Source organism: Tachyglossus aculeatus, chromosome 2, assembly GCF_015852505.1.
Source record: "Tachyglossus aculeatus isolate mTacAcu1 chromosome 2, mTacAcu1.pri, whole genome shotgun sequence".
Classification (NCBI taxonomy): Eukaryota; Metazoa; Chordata; class Mammalia; order Monotremata; family Tachyglossidae; genus Tachyglossus; species Tachyglossus aculeatus.
This window is the reverse complement of record NC_052067.1, coordinates 22,510,363-22,528,140: the sequence shown is the minus strand read 5'-3', so window position 1 is coordinate 22,528,140 and position 17,778 is coordinate 22,510,363. Positions and strand designations below refer to the sequence as shown.

The window sequence follows — 17,778 nt, the reverse complement described above, 5'->3', positions numbered from 1 at the left end:
GAAATTGATTCTATAATATGAAAACTCCATCATCTGCTCTCAATAGCTTAAATTCAAATTATTCACTGTATGTGGTCAATCATACCTGATTTTTTTGCAGAGGGTGGTAAACTGCTGCTACCACCTCCACCTCCACCTCCAGGGCTGCCACCACCAACTCCAGGAGTACCTGGAGAGCCTGTTTTTTTACTCAGCAAACTATTGAAGAAATTAGCGAGGACTCCTTCACTTGTAGCTCCAGCTAAATTAAAGTGGATCAGAAATGAAAATTGATTATGAAATAGAAATGCACTACAATTTCTTCAAGAAGAGCCTGACTTTGAGATCTTGGTTAGAGTACGTTCTTTATGACTCAGGTTATTCAAATATTAAGCTCCCCTATTAGAATGGTTGTGAGTAATTAAGAAGAACAAATACTATAAATGCTAAAAGAAATGAAAGGGATCATAGAAGATTCACCAGATAGTGTTTGTTTTTTTCCCAGAAAAAGATACCTTTCATATTTGGATCAATTTTTTTTGACCCAGCGGGGATAGGAGACACACTGGCAACATTGGATGAAACTGATCGGTTTGGGGTTCGAGGGGAGCCTCCGGGAACCCTAGGTGAGGCATCCTAAATTGAAACAGAAGAGATGGAGTTTACAAACAGCCAAAACCTTCTCAACACGCTATTTCACGGGAATTCATCATCTGCACAAAATATTTGGAGTTCTACTGGCAACTAGAACTCACTGCACTCTCTCCACACACAAAAAATCCTGGTCTCAGAATAGCTACAAGAGGACAGTAAGGGGAAACCAGATTTGAGAATATCTGGATTTAAATATGATGCTTCTGTGAATGGGAGCAGTGGGAAGAATGGCAGTGGTAAGATTAAAATTAAAATGGAGGGACGTTAAAAAAACCATTTTGACGACTGACCCCCGTCTACATGTTTTGTTCTGTTGTCTTTCTCCCCCTCCTAGACTGTGAGCCCGTTGCTGGATAAGGACCGTCTCTATATGTTGCCGACTTGCACTTCCCAAGCGCTTAGTACAGTGCTCTGCACACAGTAAATGCTCAATAAATACGACTGAATGAATAAATGAATAAGTCTCTGGAGGTCTTTGGAAGAATGGTACTTAAAGAGCATAAATATATTTTTTAAAACAAACCTAGAAACACAATTATTTTTAAGTGAAATTCAGTTTAAAGACAAAGATGTCTTGTGGCCCATGAGGCACATTAAACTTTATTCTCCTGCATTATGTAAGTAGTTTTGTTAAATATACTAACCACGGGCCTTCCAGCTGCAGTTGGTGGCTGCTTTGCTAACTGGGACTGAAAAAGAAAATCTGCTTTAGACATTTTTAGCATTTAAATATTTTTGCTACATCATGCACATGGCCTCAGTCATATAACACAATAACACTACTACAGAATTTGCAAAAAAAAAATGCCAGTCACAGTAATATCATAAAACCATTAATGGTTACACTTTTCCAATACAAGAAGTTCTTCAAGAACACAACTAGTGTTTAAGAAAATTCAAGACAATAATGATTTACTTATTAATTATTATTACTTCTTATAATTACTACTTAATTATAAGAAGTAATTATTTACCCACTTCCAAATCAAAGTCAGTGTACCTGCTGCTTCATAAGAAACACTTGGTCATCTTCTGCTACAATTTCTTTCTCATGAACAAACTAGAATAAGAAACAACAAATAGTTCAATCAACATGCCTTATGTTAGCCATACATAAAAAACATTCAGAAACAGGTGCAAAATTTTAATTTTCACAGAGTAAACAGATATAATATGGAACATAGACCAATACCCTAAGGCTATACTACTACATATAGTTTGGTCCTAGTGAATTCCCCATACTATTTTACTTTAGTAACAGGCTCTTTTGCTAAAGTACCAGAGTTAATAATTAACATTAAAAGTCGTTTAGATGGATCAATCAATGGTATTTATTGACCATTTAATGTATGCACTGTACAAGCATTTGGGTGAGTATAGTAGAGGTGGCAGACATGATCCCTGCCCACAATGAATTTACAATCCAGTGGGGGAAACAGACACACAAAATAAAGTACAGCTGTGCTGTAAGGGTGAGAACTGGGTGCCAAAGTGCTCTGGTGGTATAGACCCAAATGCACAAGTGACCACAGGGAGATAGAGTGGGGAGTTGAGTTTAGTCAGGGAAGGCTTCCTGGAAGAAAAATCATTTTAAATAGGGCTTTGACGATGGGGAAAGGGGTGGTCTGTCAGAAATGAAGGGGGAGGGAGTTCCAGGCAGGAGAGAGGAAGGGGCCGATGGTGCCAAAGGATCAAAATGGCACACCCTTGCAACCTAAGGACCACAGGGATGCTACTTGTTTCCATGGAATCAGCACCCATTAGAATCCCACATAATCTAAAGAATAAACAGGGTTGGTTCCAGTTGGCACCCCATTTTGGGCTTCCTCCAGTCAGGGGCGGCAGCTCATCTGGAAAGACAATAGCCGAGGCACTGCACACGCAACTGTTGGGCTCACAGACTCTATCAGGACAACTGGTATTAATTCTCCATTTTGTAGATGAGTACACTGAGGCACGGAGAAGTGATATGACTTGCCCACGGTCACACAGCTGGCTAGTGGAGGAGCCAGAATTGGAAAGAAGGTCCTCTGACTCCCAGGACTGTGCTCTTTCCACTAGACTACGCTGCTCCTAAAAAAAAGCAGTTTCATTCCCATGTAATGCATTATGTCGAGGCAAAAAGAAAAAAAAATGCAGTAGGCTAGTCAAACACTGACTAGCTTTCTCCAGTCAACTACATGCATGCAATGCATTCATAGCCTAATCCCAGCCAAAAGCAAGGTCAGGCACCTAGGATCTACCTATGGCTTCAGAGCAAATATAGGCTGTCTTTCCTGGGGTTTGGCTTGAGCCCATGTTTGTGGTGATTTGAGAGCCTGTTAGCCTATTTCATGACTGCTCTAGCTTTCTCCACCCATTTACTCACCCTTATCTAGCCTAATAACAATAATAATTGCGGTATTTTTTTAAGCACTTACTAAGCACTGGGGTAGAAAGAAGATAGCATAGAGCACAGGCCCAGGAGTCAGAAGGTCATGGCCATTTGTCATTTGCTGGGTGACCCTGGGCAAGTCACTTCACTTCTCTGTGCCTCAGTTCCCTCATCTATAAAATGGGAATTGAGACTGTGAGTCCCACATGGGACAAGGACTGTGTCCAACCCGATTTACTTGTATCCACTCCAGCACTTAGTATAGTGCCTGGCACATAGTAAGCCCTTAACAAGTACCATAATTATTATTATTATTTTTACAATCAGGTGGGACGGAATCTCTGTCCCACATGGGGCTTACAATCTTCAAGTAATAATAATAATAATTATTATTATTATGGTATTCGTTAAGTGCTTACTTTGTTCCAGACACTGCACTAAGCCCTGGGATGGATACAAGCTAATCTGGTTGGACACAGCCCTTTGTCCCATGTGGGGCTCACAGACTCTATGAGGACAACTGGTATTAATTCTCCATTTTGTAGATGAGTACACTGAGGCACAGAAAAGTGATATGACTTGCCCACGATCACACAGCTGGCTAGTGGAGGAGCCAGAATTGGAACCAAGGTCCTCTGACTCCCAGGACTGTGCTCTTTCCACTAGACTATGCTGCTCCTAAAAAAAAAAGCACTGTTTCATTCCCATGTAACACATTATGTTGCGGCAAAAAGAAAAAAAAAAACGCAGTAGGCCAGTCAAACACTGACTAGCTTTCTTCATGAGATAGATGATGGAATCAAAGTGTTGGAAAGGATCTTATGGACCAGACCCCTCCTTCCTCCTCTCCCCCTTTTCTTTTCCCCCATCATACTACTGAGAAAAGAGTAAGAGGAGCACAAGCAATGAGATGTGCTGCCCTGTCCATCCCTACCTCAGTGCAGAGGGTGTCTGTTCTCCCTGCAAAGCAGGAAGGCTTTTCTCTGTGTGGATGAACAAGATATGCTAAACCATCCCAGAACAATGGACTCACATCAAACTGCAGAATTGTTACAAACCACCAATAATGTAAACCCCAGAACCATGGATATTTTCTTTCATAACAGGCACAAATAAACCTCCAGGTAATTTAGTACTTTAAAATTGAGTTATATGCTGGGTGTCAGAGCAACATTTATGAACATAAATTATCTATAAAGATCAGAATATTGCATTTCAAAGGGGACTGCAATTTTGACGGCAGAAACTTGGTTAGAGAGCCATTCTTTAATTCTAAGAGAAGTGGGCAATATTTGTTAAGATGAAAAGAGGAAGATTGGTGACAGTAGGTACATGATCATTACAGCCAGTATAAGGGGAAGCGGAAAGGAGCAAAAGGGAGCAGAGAAAAAGCTGCCTTGTCTTACACTTTCCTCTTGTGTTGGCAGGCACTATAAGGGGCCAAATACACAAGGTCAAGGGAGTGCGAGGTGAAAGTAGACAAAATGGCCAGTATACTGAGAAGGTGCTCATTAGGGGACAAAGTCCGATCAATGTTAAAAAAGCATTCCTTAGTCCCTTTTCTGGCACTGCCCTTTGCCTATCCCTGGCCCAGAAAATCTTTGTACTGAACCAGAAACCCCATTCCTTTCTTTACCCTCCTTGCAGCCACTATTAACACAAGAAACCTAAATGACTCAAAAAACCAAAATCTGCTTAATGTGGTTAGGTCTGGGGGATGAGGAAGAAGCTTTTATACTATGGTACGGTAAATTCACCCTCTCCCTATGCGCTGTTCCTGATGTAGGAGGGAGAGGGGTGAGGGTAAACAGAGTAGCTCCCTGCTATTCGTGCTGCACTGAGATTAGACTCCTTTACCCCACAAAAATAAATGACTAAATCAGCATAGCCTCCCCTCTATTGGAAATGTGTAGAATAAACCTGACTGAGCCAATTGGTGTAGACATGGAGGTTAAATGACACCTAAGCAGTAAGGGCTGACTGTAGCAGTCATGTGAATCTTAAGGTTCTTAATAACGCCATGACAAATGACCACGGGCAGCTACACTTAAGCTGCCTCCGGCCTTAAATTTTAATTTGGACTTGCTGATTGACCTGTCAAAAATTTGAGTCTGAGCAAGAAGCATGAAGTGATTCTAACGTTCACGCTCACCCATGTTTAGAAACATTTGGATGATGTAATTAAACTAAATCAATTCTGAAAACCTCAAGCATTTCTGTAAAACTGTAGTCAATACAGTTGAAACAAATCACAAACCATCCTTGAAGAAGAAATCTTCAACCCAGTTGTAAAGGAAACCCTTCAGTCTTAAAACTAGTAGCCATTTATAAGATTAGCAATTATAGAGGAAGAAAATTACTAACAATGACTGTAAAATACATTTGTTGCTCTAAATAATCCAATCTTCCTTATCAAATTAAATTTCTTTCAACAGACACTCATTTGGGAAGAAATTACATAGAAATAATTCTTTGTTTCCTCTGGAATCAATATAAATTCAATTTACCTTCCTGACTGGTGGTTTTGTTATGATGTCTTCAAAGCTGTCTTCTGCTTTCAATGTCTGAAAATTTTCATGTAAAATTCCTATCTTCTTGTCATTATCCCAACCTGCTGGGCTAAAAATTAAACACTAGAATTACTAGGCCTTCCAATCCTAAACAGGTATCCTCTTTCACAAAGCTTAATACAAATTGAGCTAAAATACCAATCACAATTTTACTAAGCCTAATCAAAACCATACTCCAGTTTTCAATGATGTCAGAAACACTTGCTTTTACTAGACACCTATTATAAGGTTCCAGTTAAAAGATTCACTGTACAACTGCTTCAGTTTTAAGCCTCAAATAGAAGCACTTGAATGCCTTTGTTTGCAATTAAGGTGTAACCTTAGTAGAGCCATAACTGAGCAAATAAAATGCTTCCAATTTGAAAATTATCCTAACACACACACACACACAAGCTGTTTGTAAATTCATATTTGAAAAGGTACTGGGGTTAAAAGTGTCCTCCCCAAATCACCACCACTGTATTATGCATTTAAGTATTTATATACACTTCTCAAATAATTATATTGGTAGATGCTCACAAACTATTTGCTCAATGTAAAATACTTACATAAATACTGCATCTTTTTCCACAACGACAGCAGGTATTTTGAAAGGAAATCCATATAATTTTTGAACAATGTATTTGTATACTAAATCTATATTTTTGTTTTCCTTTACTGAAGTGTAAATGAGTGCGGCACCATCTGAATACGTTTGTTAAAGAAAAATTATTTACACGGTTAAGTTTAACTCAATGGACTGCAATAAGATAATTTTGTGTTCTGTGGAATGCTGAACATAATGTTATATATTTGGACTCTAAATGCTAAACTTTTCCTCATAATAGTTGAGTATATACACATGACCATTATATAATTCTAAGTTTTAAAAGGATACACTGTAAACAAAACTTCCGGATGTGCGACTGGATAAAGTCAAAATGTTCATCTCTGTAGTCGTGCTCTTTTTCCAACACACTAATGGCATCACACTGTTAGGTTAAAAAAAAATTTATAAGATTCTGAATAGGGTACTCGGCCACTCTTACTTTGAATAACAGTTGAAAGTAAATCAGAGAGACAATTAAACCATCAAAAAGATTCAACTGGGCAAAAATATGCTTTAAGTATTTCTGTGGGCAAAATTATACCTTAAATATTTCTGTACATGATATATTTAGGCTTAACAAGGTTTATTTGCAATTTGAGACAATCATTAATGCCAGGTGCCTTGCCTAGACCTAGAACACCTTGAACATTGCACCTGGATATTCCCAGAGTACCATTATGTACAGGATTTTTTTCAGAATTTATAAATGCAATAAAAATGAAAGAAAAAGAAAGTTCAGTGGGATTAGACTGCAGAACTAGAAGTGAGAGATCCAACTTTACAAAATCAATTCTCACTTCTACTCAAAATTCCTTTGTGGTACAAAAAATTTCTCCCCAATCAAGTCCTTAAATAATTTAGTGATAAAATAATAGAGCTCAACACCATACATTTATGAAATACTTGCTGCGTGAAGAAATTAAATGGGGAGGAGCTACTGAATGATCGTCCCATTTGTTGCCTTCAATACATCAGCTGCAAAGGCAGTAGGGCACATTGAGTTCTCCGATAATGCAAGGGTTGCATTCTTGCAAAACCTGGCAACCCTCGAGAAGGAAAATTTGAATTGTACTCATCCATGTCTGACAATGCATAAATGTTCAACTGGTTCTGGGCCTTTTGACACCATGCTGTGCTGTATTCAAAGAGGGTCATGCCGTTGGAAGAACTTTTCCTAATTCCCTAACAGCATTGCAGCCAAAATGTGTTACGGCAGAATCGAGTGTTCATCAATTTGGACAACTGCACCCTATTCCTTTAGTTTGCTAATTCTGGTCCAAATTACACTAAACCCCCTCCCTTCTTCCTTCAGCACCGAAGAATAGAAAAATGGAATTGAACACGGCAAACAACAATTAGAGGAAAAACAAAAGTGCAACTGCTTCTTTGAAGTACACTGAACAGTTTACAAATGAGGGTCTTTATGAAGAGGCACTCAATAGTTTTCTATTTTTAGTTGTAATTGAGGAAAAGATCAGAAGAACTGCTTAGAGGATTTAATATGTAAAAACTTCGGCAAGGAACATTTTCGATTTAACATGAAGAACAAATCAGAAAAATATATATAGTTCAGTTAATTAAAAAAAATACCCAAACATATGTTTGAAACTTCAAAATTTCTCCTTTTCATTGGAAAATAATTCTTTTTCCAAAACAAAATACATTCATCAGTGATCTCAATTTTCTCTTTACTTTGAAGGGTATGCGATAAATTCAGTGGGTTTCTATAGGATAAAGGTACTACAAAAGCACACAACTCAACTGTATGATATAGTTCGACACCTAGTCCCACCTATCATCTTGAATTTGAATTTGTATTTTCTTCAAAGCTCATCAATTTTCATCAAGACCACACTGGCCTGACAAATATTTAGTGGCATCAGGGCTTTAGCAATCACACACTGTTGTACTCATTTGAATACCACAGGCATGTTTCCATTCATTTTTGTTTTTAATTCTCATAGTGTCTCTCAAATTGGCACAATATACACTACTCAAACTGTGTGTGGTAGTCAGAGACCAATGTTTCAGGACCCCAGGGTGGGCTCAAGGTTTTGAAGGGTGGGAGAGGATCCCTGAAATTCCCATTCCAGGACTGCAAATGGGGCTTAGGTATTCCCTTAGTGCTTAGATGTTTAGTGCCCCTTAAACATCTAACTCTGGTTAAAAGGCAGTTTAAATTGAAATTCTCCAGGAAATGGGAGTTTAGTCCAAGCTCAGAAACTGATCTCAGGCATTCCTTAGCTCACTCTGCCATCTCAAACTCAGCCTAGGAAGCAAATTAGTTATATCTTGTGCTAATTGTGCTCTCCCACTTGGAGTTCAGAGTTGCAGAGGAGCCAGAATTCATCTGGGTCCTGACGCTGACCGTGGCTTCGGCGAATCCCCTTGAATTCACCCTCGGCCAAAAACAAGATCAGATGACTTATCAAAACTTGACTTCTTTTCCCCACAAAACTGAGGATCAAAAATCAGGGAGCTTGTCTTATTTTAGAGCATACCATACTTGGAAAAACATGGTTATTTCCACCACAGAGCAAAAAAAATAATAGCTATTAGTACATTGTGGTGTTTCCATTAAGATTATAACAATGATCAAGGAGAGATAATGTCCAAATAAATACAGTAATGCAAGGTAAATGTGTAACAAACCTTTGTGCAAACTACTAGTACTGGAATGCCCAAGTTATAAGTAAGTGTATCTGCACCCAGTGGTAAAATCACACTGTCATCTTTATCCTCCTGTGATGTAGTATTTCTTCTCTGGGGAGAAGCTGGGAAATCCTCTCCCGGCTCTATGTACTCTTGAAAGTCTCTTATCACTGAAAAGGAATCAAATTCACATTTGAAAAGTACTTCATTATTTCAGCAAATGGCTTTTTTGAATACCATAATCTATCTGCTACAGTACACTAGAGAGAGAAAAAATGTATGCAGTGTAGTTTGTGGAAAGCTGTGTTAATGAAGTTAAGCCCCGCATCAATTATTGGGAGAGGCAGGGTAGATCATGGGATTGGGAGACCTGGGCTCGAGGCGGGTAGACCATGGGACTGGGAGATCTGGGCTCTGATCCCAATTATTCCTCCATCCAAATGACCTTAGGAATATAATAAACTGTCTGTGACTCAGCTTCTCCATTTCCAAGATGAACATAATACCACCCCCCACTTATATCACTTCTTTCTTCACAACACCCTTGTGAGATCATTAAGGGCAGAATTTCGGAAAAAAGGCACTCGATTTACACGCACTCCTACACAGCTCCACACTGATTATTCTGAATGACTATAATGGATTAGGAAAAAGCACCATCAAAATAGATTCAGGGGAGTGGGAAATAAGGAGAGAATAATTAAAAAGTTCATGATAATGTAATGGCATTTACTTAAGTTGCGTGATTATGAACTCCCAACTACGTGATCCTGAAGATTAAGGGGGAAGAAGGGGAAGAAATCCATGGGATGGAAAGCCCTACTACTTTCCGAGGAGATCGGGTGGCACCAGTGGCTTTGCAGAAGTAAAGGCTCTGATGGGAAGATTTCAGAAGAGCTCTTGACCTCATTCACAACATTATAATACATGCTGGTGCCACCAGATTCTTTCTGAACCTGAAGACAGCAGTGAGGACAGTGGCCAGAAGCCTTATCCCTGCCCCAGTATTTTTTGGTAGCCTGGCATACTCTTCCCCTTTCTCCATTACCATAAAATCTAGCTGTCAGGTTTCCAACCTGATTATCTTGCATCTACCTTATGCTTAGTACAGTGCAAGGCACATAGTAAGCACTTAAGTACGATCATGAATATTTTGAAAACCACACAGAAATGTGTTAAAAATGACTTCCTCAAACATTAAATTCATAATTGATTCTGCCATCAGTTCCCAGGGAGTACACAGGTATCAATGGAAGGCCTAATATAAAAGGGGGTAACAACAAAGAGACAGAAAGAAGGAGGCAATTTGCAATGAGATGGGGGAGAAGGGTGTTGGGAGTGTGAAGTGAAGGAGTGGAAAGGGGAAATACCTAGAAAATAGATTAAGCGGATGAAATCGGGTCGAAGCCCAAAAGAGAACTTCAGGATAAAGCAGAGGGAGAAACGAAGTGGGAGTAGAATTCTGTGCAAACGTGCACAAGGGTCATAACTTGAAAATGTGTCTAAAAAAATTCGTGTAGTGTGTATACTTCAGTATTTTTGGCCTTATGCAACTAAATACTGAAAAAGTGGAAAAAGCTCCAAAGTTTTCTATTATAAAATGCCCAAACCATTCTGAGAGATGGCATGGACTGTGAGTCCGCTGTTGGGTAGGGACCGTCTCTATATGTTGCCAACTTGTACTTCCCAAGCGCTTAGTACAGTGCTCTGCACACAGTAAGTGCTCAATAAATACGATTGAATGAATTGAATGAATGGGGGAAATGTTAGGACCCTATATCTACTTCGTGGTGCTGTGCTACCTCTAGGCCATCCATACTGCATGGATTCTTTCTTCCTATGCCACCATTCTACCGCCCTATGCCTCCTCATGACACCCCAGCCACACAAAACGGGAGCAGAGGTAGACGGAGGGAGAGCAGGGTGAGGACCTAGGATAATGGCATAGATCTGAACAAGCAGCAGTGCAGCACGTGAGGGGAAGGCTGATACAGCGAGTCAGATGGCAGCTTTCAACCTGTAGCCACAGGCTGAGATGGCATATCACCTTCTGGCATCCAGTGTGGTGACTGCTGATTCCAGCTGTATGGCAAATTTGTAAAAATCTTTTATTAAAACAAAAAATCAGCCCCTTTCAACTCCATATAAATTATGCCCTACATCCATTACGAAAACAAAACCTGAATAAAAAAATGAGCCAAAACCAACAAAAAATGCAAACTACACCTAGTTAAAAATTAAGGTAACTCCTCCCCCCAAATCCCTTTAGTTTAGGACCACTCAGACAACCAAGATAAAATTTGTAATTGTAGATGGAAAAAATGTTTTTAGGGAGAGAGCAACTACGTTCAAAAATAGATTTCTTATCTAGGTCTGGCCCAAACAATCAATCAAATTAAATATTGGCATGTGATGAAGTTAATTCAGACGAGATTAAATGTATGCTAAAAATTACCTTATTCCCAAACAAGATTTCCATTTTTGAAGATGAGTCAGCAATCACAGATATATTGAGTTTAGGTCTATAGTTCGTATTAAGTAAAACACAAATTAGTAAGTAAAAGCCTTTAATGCTTATCATTACTAAAAGTCTAGAGTGCTGTTAGTGTTCTACACCTGTTCTTTACACCAAAATTTAGATTTACAGTGGCAACCCTATTTTTCCAGTAGTTTAATTTTATATGGAAAGTAGCACACAAAGCATATACACAAATAAAAGATATTCTTTTTATATTACTAGGCTAGGCAGATGGTTCTAGATTAATGAGAAACAATGCCTCTTCAGGCCTATGCCCTTGCCCTAGAAGAGATGCTTGATAAATAAGATTTCACCTTTGTTGGGAGCTGAAAAATTCTTAAGTCGGGAGCTAAATTGATGGAGTGGGGAAAAAAAAAGTCATGTTAAATAGTAAGAAAGGATTACTGTCAATAGAGACACACACACCTATTTTGCTTGTCCTGAAAGGTAATTTGGAATAAGTATTTTTCTCACCTCTGCTGATAAGACTGCTCACATTAAGTCAAATAACTAATAGTTTGGTTTATGAGTACGTTTCAATCAGGCAAGAAAATGTATTTACTGAGCACTTACTGTGGGAGGAGCACTGTAATAAGTGCATGGGCGAGTACAACATAACAAGAGTTAGCAGACACAGTGCCTGTCCTAAAGGAGTTTACCATCTAGCAGGGGAGACGGACAGTAAAATAAATTACAAATATGTATGTAAGTGCTGTGGGACTGAAGGTGGAGTGAATATCAAGTGCTTAACAGGTATAGATCCAAACGCACAGGAGACACAGAGGGAGACGGAGTAGGAGAAATGAGGGTTTAGTAGGGGAGGAGGAGACATGATTTTTAGTAGAGCTCTGAAGGTGAGGAGTCTGTCACATATGAAAGGGGAGTTCCCAGATCAGAGGAAGGGCATGGACAAGGGGTGGGCAGCAAGGTAGATGACACTATGGTACAGTGAGCAGGTTGTTATTAGGCGAGTTTATTCAATCGTATTTACTGAGTTAATCATGTGGACTGGGCTACAGCAGGAAATCAGCAAGGATAGGAAGGAGGGGGAGAGCTGATTGAGTACTTAAGGTGTTTCTGTAACTCTTTCGATTGTAAGCTCCCTGTGGGCAGGAAAAGTATCTATCAACTCTGTTCTGTACTCTCCCAAGTGCTTAGTACAGCGCCCTGCACATAGTAAGTGCTCAGCAGTAGATGGGCAAACACTGGAGGTTCTTGAGTAGTAGGGAGACATGGACTGCACATTTTTTTAGATGAGTGACCTCAATCGTGTACACATACATTTTTCATTCTTCCTCCTATCAGTAAATTACTGTCTCCTGTCTCTCCCGACAGAACACTGTGGGGAGGGACCACATCTACCGACTCTATAGTCCCTCTGCCAAGCGGTGCTCCCAAAGTACTCTGCACACAGTACGCCCACAAGTACTCCTGATCAAATATTCTCATTTTAAACTGTATTCAGTTTCTGTATACAATCTCACAAAGTGTCCACTGCCTTCATCTTTACTATTATATTGCAGGCTGAACTACAGCTAGTTATTAGAAACTCCTGAGCGCGCATAAGGAGTTTAGCAAAAACTGATACCATCCAGTTTAACACTGTGGGGAGACTGGTTGGGGGAAGCTAATGAGAGGACAGGCAAGGAACCAAGGAGAAAGTAAGCCGTGAGTCTCTCTCTAATTCCGCAAGGGGACTAAAGGGGGGACAGAATGTCTGTTAAGGGAGAAATCGGCATGGGTTCTTCTTCCTCCTACTCCTCTTTCTATTCACCTCCCCCAACCCCCACCCCTGCAACCCCACAGTAGCTTTTTACTTCTTTGGTTTCTGTTTAATGTTCAGAGACCAATCCAAAACATACACGACAAGAAATCCAACTCCGCATTATAGTAGGATCAGACCCCATGTTTGTAAGCTCCATGCTCCCTCACTAGTTCTGAACAGAATGTCTCAGGACATTCTCACAAGTACCAAAGTCTGGACCTCCTTCATTGGTCTGTGACCATGCTAGTGGCAAGGAGATACAGACCCCGGCAGCACCTGTGGGTATGGAGAAGAAACCCTAGCTATACTATATGTTGAATGGCTGACCATTTTCAGTACTTAGAACGGTGCTCTGCACACAGTAAGCGCTCAACAAACACCAATGACCGACTGACTGGAAGTTTTGAAGCTCATGACAAACAAATGTTAACTCCTGTACATGACGAGTCAAAACTGAAATCGGAGCAAATGGTTTTTTCAAGTTAAAGCCTAGAATTATGGTTCACTAATTTAATTCCTCTTGGTATAAAGAGCCTGAAGAGCTTTCATAAAAATAATTTAAATGAATTAACAAAATAATAGGATATAATCTTATTTATGGATTTATAGTACGCTTAATCAGTTTGAATACAACTTTCAAGTTATGACAAATCTACATATTTAAAATCCATGCTAGTATTTCTAGAACACTCACACTTTTGTTCCATTTCTTTCATTTCCTCAGGAGGAATTTTGAGCTTGTCAATATGTTCTCTTACAACACTTGCCCATTTCTGTAAAGAATCCAAGGCAGTCCAAGGCTTTGACATGTCTACAACCAGCATAACTAAAGTGTCCTTCAGAGAGTTGGCATCCATCGCAAATTTAAGGAGACCTTTGTGATACAAGTCACCATCTAGGATCCATACATTACATCTTGTTTGATCTGTAAGAGTGGAACAGAAATTTTAGTGTTGCACAAGTTACTCCTCTTTAAAGCCACCTATTAAATATAATTACTTCCTTAATGACCTAGAAACCCTGACATTAGCATTCTTGTCAAGTCCCTTTGGAGGACAACAAAGCCCCAAAATGAGATGTATTTCTTCAAATCAAGGATCAGTAGCGTGGCTCAGTGGAAAGAGCCCGGGCTTTGGAGTCAGAGGTCATGGGTTCGATTCCTGGCTCTGCCAATTGTCAGCTGTGTGACTTTGGGCAAGTCACTTAACTTCTCTGTGCCTCAGTTCCCTCATCTGTAAAATTAAGACTGTGAGCCCCCCGTGGGACAACCTGATCACCTTGTAACCTCCCCAGCGCTTAGAACAGTGCTTTGCACATAGTAAGTGCTTAATAAATGCCATCATCATCATCAGTACCCTGCCCCCCACCCCCACCAACCCTCGAAAAGACTAAACTATCTGGGTTCATGAAATCTCAAATGGTAAAAATGAAACAACGTCAACTTTATTCTTGAACACTCAGATCTTTCTTGAAGGAGTCGACTAATGCTGATTCCCATTCAGCCAAAGGTAGAATAAAATCCATTAAATAATCAAAAAAGGAAGCTTCAGAAACCTTTCATTGATGAAGACAATCCATTGATACTCACCATCTCTGTCTTCATCATGCACGTTTAAGTACAAATACTCCATTCCTCTTCCTTTCTTGTATTCATCAATTCCTTGCATTTTTCCTATTAGGCTTGTTTTCCCAGCTCCATCTTCCCCTGAACACACAAATTAAGAACAGGAAAATCACTTCTACTTGAAAGTTATAGAAATAAAAGGCTACTCAATTTAGGAATAGTTTTAGTTGATCCATTTCTCAAGGTTTTTGTTGTTTCAAAATTTTATTATTTAAAAGCCATACTACATGTCCTTTAGCTTATTTCACCTCCATAATATTGTACACAATCTTCCTAAAATATTTCTGAGTTATTTCCTAAAATAATTCACTCACTGCTTTTTTTGTTTTTACTTAATGCTATTTTTTTTCCAAATTATCTCCCAGTTTTCTTTACATTTTGATAGAATAACTTATTGGGTCATGGTAGAACTTGGGCTTACTAGGTCCTTGAAGAATTTGGGCTTAACTTTTCCAGTATGTTTATTTTTCTCAGGTTCACTCAAACCTGCAAAAGAGTGAGATCATTTTATAAATTTAGTAATTTCTACTGACCATCATTAGACAAGGAACATGGCCTGGTGGAAACAGTATGGGCCTGGGAATCAGGAGACCTCAATTCTAATTGTAGCTCCACCACTTACTTGCTATGTGATCTTAGGCAAGTCATTTCTCTGTGCCTCACTTTCCTCATCTGAAAAATGAGGATAAAATACCGGTTCTTCCTACGTTTTAAACTACACGTCCCCATCCCATCTGATTATCTGATACCTACCTTAGAGTTTAGCACAGTAATTGACACAAAAGTGCTTAATACTTATCATTGTTAAAAACATACATGCAGATTCATGTAATTTTTATCTTGTTTTGAGTGGTCTTTGATCCCAATGGTCCAAGCATAAATTATTATTAGGATTTTATAATGTAAGTTCTATTATTTTCACAAATTACATGGCTTACTGCAAGAAGCACAGGCCTGGAAATCAGAAGACCTGGGTTGTAATCCGGCTGTGATACTTACCTACTGTGTGATCTTGGGCAAGTCACATAACTTCTCTGTTCCTCAGTTACCTCATCTGTAAAATCGGTATTCAATACCTGTTCCTCCTCCTACTTAGACTGCAAGCCCCATGTGTCTGACCTGACTACTCTGTATCTATCCCAGCACTTGGTGCAATGCTTGGCACACAGTAAGTGCTTAATAAATATTACTAGCAGCAGCAGCAAGAGTTTTGCATTCAAAGATGAAAACGCAATCTTCCTCAACTGCAATACAATCTTTTTAAAACACAAACTGTTACTCTTCAAGTGTTATTTTGTAGGGTAAATCAAAAACTCAATCACTAAAGTTAACTTACATTATAATTATAAAAATATGTCTGCTACTGTCCTTCACTGAAACAATCCCAATTAAGCCATAATTAATCAGGGGTGAAGTTAAAAACCAATTTTTACCAGAATGAGAGTCTGGGACAAAATGCTTAAAAGTACTGCTGTCACTATGACAATAACATTTTTAGTTAGGTACTGTGGAAGAAAAATGTCACAGACTGAGTTGTGTTTGAGCAGATTATGTTAGAGACAAGTTTATTTACTACTAGCACATCTTCTAGCACTAGTAGGAAGAGGTGGTTGAGCGGAAGAGATTCTCCTGCTGGTCAAGGCCAGCTCAGTTCTGAGTAAACCAGAGCTTCACTTATACAGTACAACATCTAATTTAATCAAAGAAAAATACAGGATAAATACATCAAGATGGGCAACATGTAGGCTTGGGGTAATCTAGTCCAAGTATATTGCAATCCTCAGAAAGTGAAAATGAAAAGGAACCGACTGTCCAGAAGCACAGGAATGGAAAAGGCAGAACAATTCTACATCAGTAACATGAACTTTCCTTCCTCTCCCCATCGTCCCCCTCTCCATCCCCCCATCTTACCTCCTTCCCTTCCCCACAGCACCTGTATATATGTTTGTACATATTTATTACTCTATTTATTTATTTTACTTGTACATATCTATTCTATTTATTTTATTTTGTTAGAATGTTTGGTTTTGTTCTCTGTCTCCCCCTTTTAGACTGTGAGCCCACTGTTGGGTAGGGAATGTCTCTATATGTTGCCAACTTGTACTTCCCAAGCACTTAGTACAGTGCTCTGCACACAGTAAGCGCTCAATACGATTGATTGATTGATTGATTGATAATAACAATTGGGTTGGATACAGTCCCTGTCCTACGTGGGGCTCACAGTCTCACTCCCCATTTTACAGATGAGGTAACTGAGGCACAGAAAAGCTAAGTGACTTACCCAAGGTCACACAGCAGGTAAGTGGCAGAGCCAGGATTACAACCTATGACCTTCTGACTCTCAGGCCTGTGCTCTATCCACTATGCCATGCGGTGGAACGCATGAAAGGATAGTGGCCGGATTACGTATTATCAGGAACGTGAATTAACAGCCAGCATGTCATCAATGAACCTTCAGGTGTCCTTCCCAGATTTCTTGAAGGGAATGATAGGGGTGTTGCGTGGGCTGGTAGTCGGACAGTGATTGATCCCGTTGTAATAAGGAAATAAATACTGGGTGGATTCCCTCTTCTACTTCTGGGCATAAGGGGTATTGAAGGATTCTAGAAAACAACATCACTGGGTTGAGACAAATTCTCACAGGGGCGGCCGTCTGAATTTGGCCAACCTCATTAGCATGCTGTGACCACAGACATGGGGGAACCTACTCAACATGTCCAAGACAGAGCTCCTTATCTTCCCTCCCAAAACCTGTCATCTCCATGACTTTCCCATCACTGTGGACGGCCCCATCATCCTTCCCATTACACAAGCCCGCAACCTTGGTGTAAACCTTGAATCCGTTCTCTCATTCACACATCCGCCAAGCTAGCTCTCTTCCTCCCTTCAAGGCCCTACTGAGAGCGCACCTCCTCCAGGAGGCCTTCCCAGACTGAGCCCCCTCCTTCCTCTCCCCCTCATCCCCCTCTCCATCCCCCCCATCTTACCTCCTTCCCTTCCCCACAGCACCTGTATACATGTATATATGTTTGTACGTATTTATTACTCTATTT

At 39.7% G+C, this 17,778-nt stretch overlaps 1 protein-coding gene across 1 annotated transcript in view; it reads right to left on the bottom strand.

Annotated features, from left to right (window-relative positions):
- Window positions 1-17,778, bottom strand: part of DYNC1LI1 (dynein cytoplasmic 1 light intermediate chain 1) — a 41,554-nt gene that overhangs the window by 6,961 nt on the left and 16,815 nt on the right. The window contains exons 3-12 of the mRNA XM_038769203.1: window positions 14,690-14,806; window positions 13,796-14,026; window positions 8,819-8,988; window positions 6,455-6,548; window positions 6,126-6,261; window positions 5,515-5,626; window positions 1,634-1,693; window positions 1,278-1,322; window positions 495-615; window positions 86-241 (exon numbers count right to left, since the gene is read on the bottom strand). Of these exons, the coding sequence (XP_038625131.1) occupies window positions 86-241; window positions 495-615; window positions 1,278-1,322; window positions 1,634-1,693; window positions 5,515-5,626; window positions 6,126-6,261; window positions 6,455-6,548; window positions 8,819-8,988; window positions 13,796-14,026; window positions 14,690-14,806 (1,242 nt within the window). The remainder of the gene's footprint in view (window positions 1-85; window positions 242-494; window positions 616-1,277; window positions 1,323-1,633; window positions 1,694-5,514; window positions 5,627-6,125; window positions 6,262-6,454; window positions 6,549-8,818; window positions 8,989-13,795; window positions 14,027-14,689; window positions 14,807-17,778) is intronic.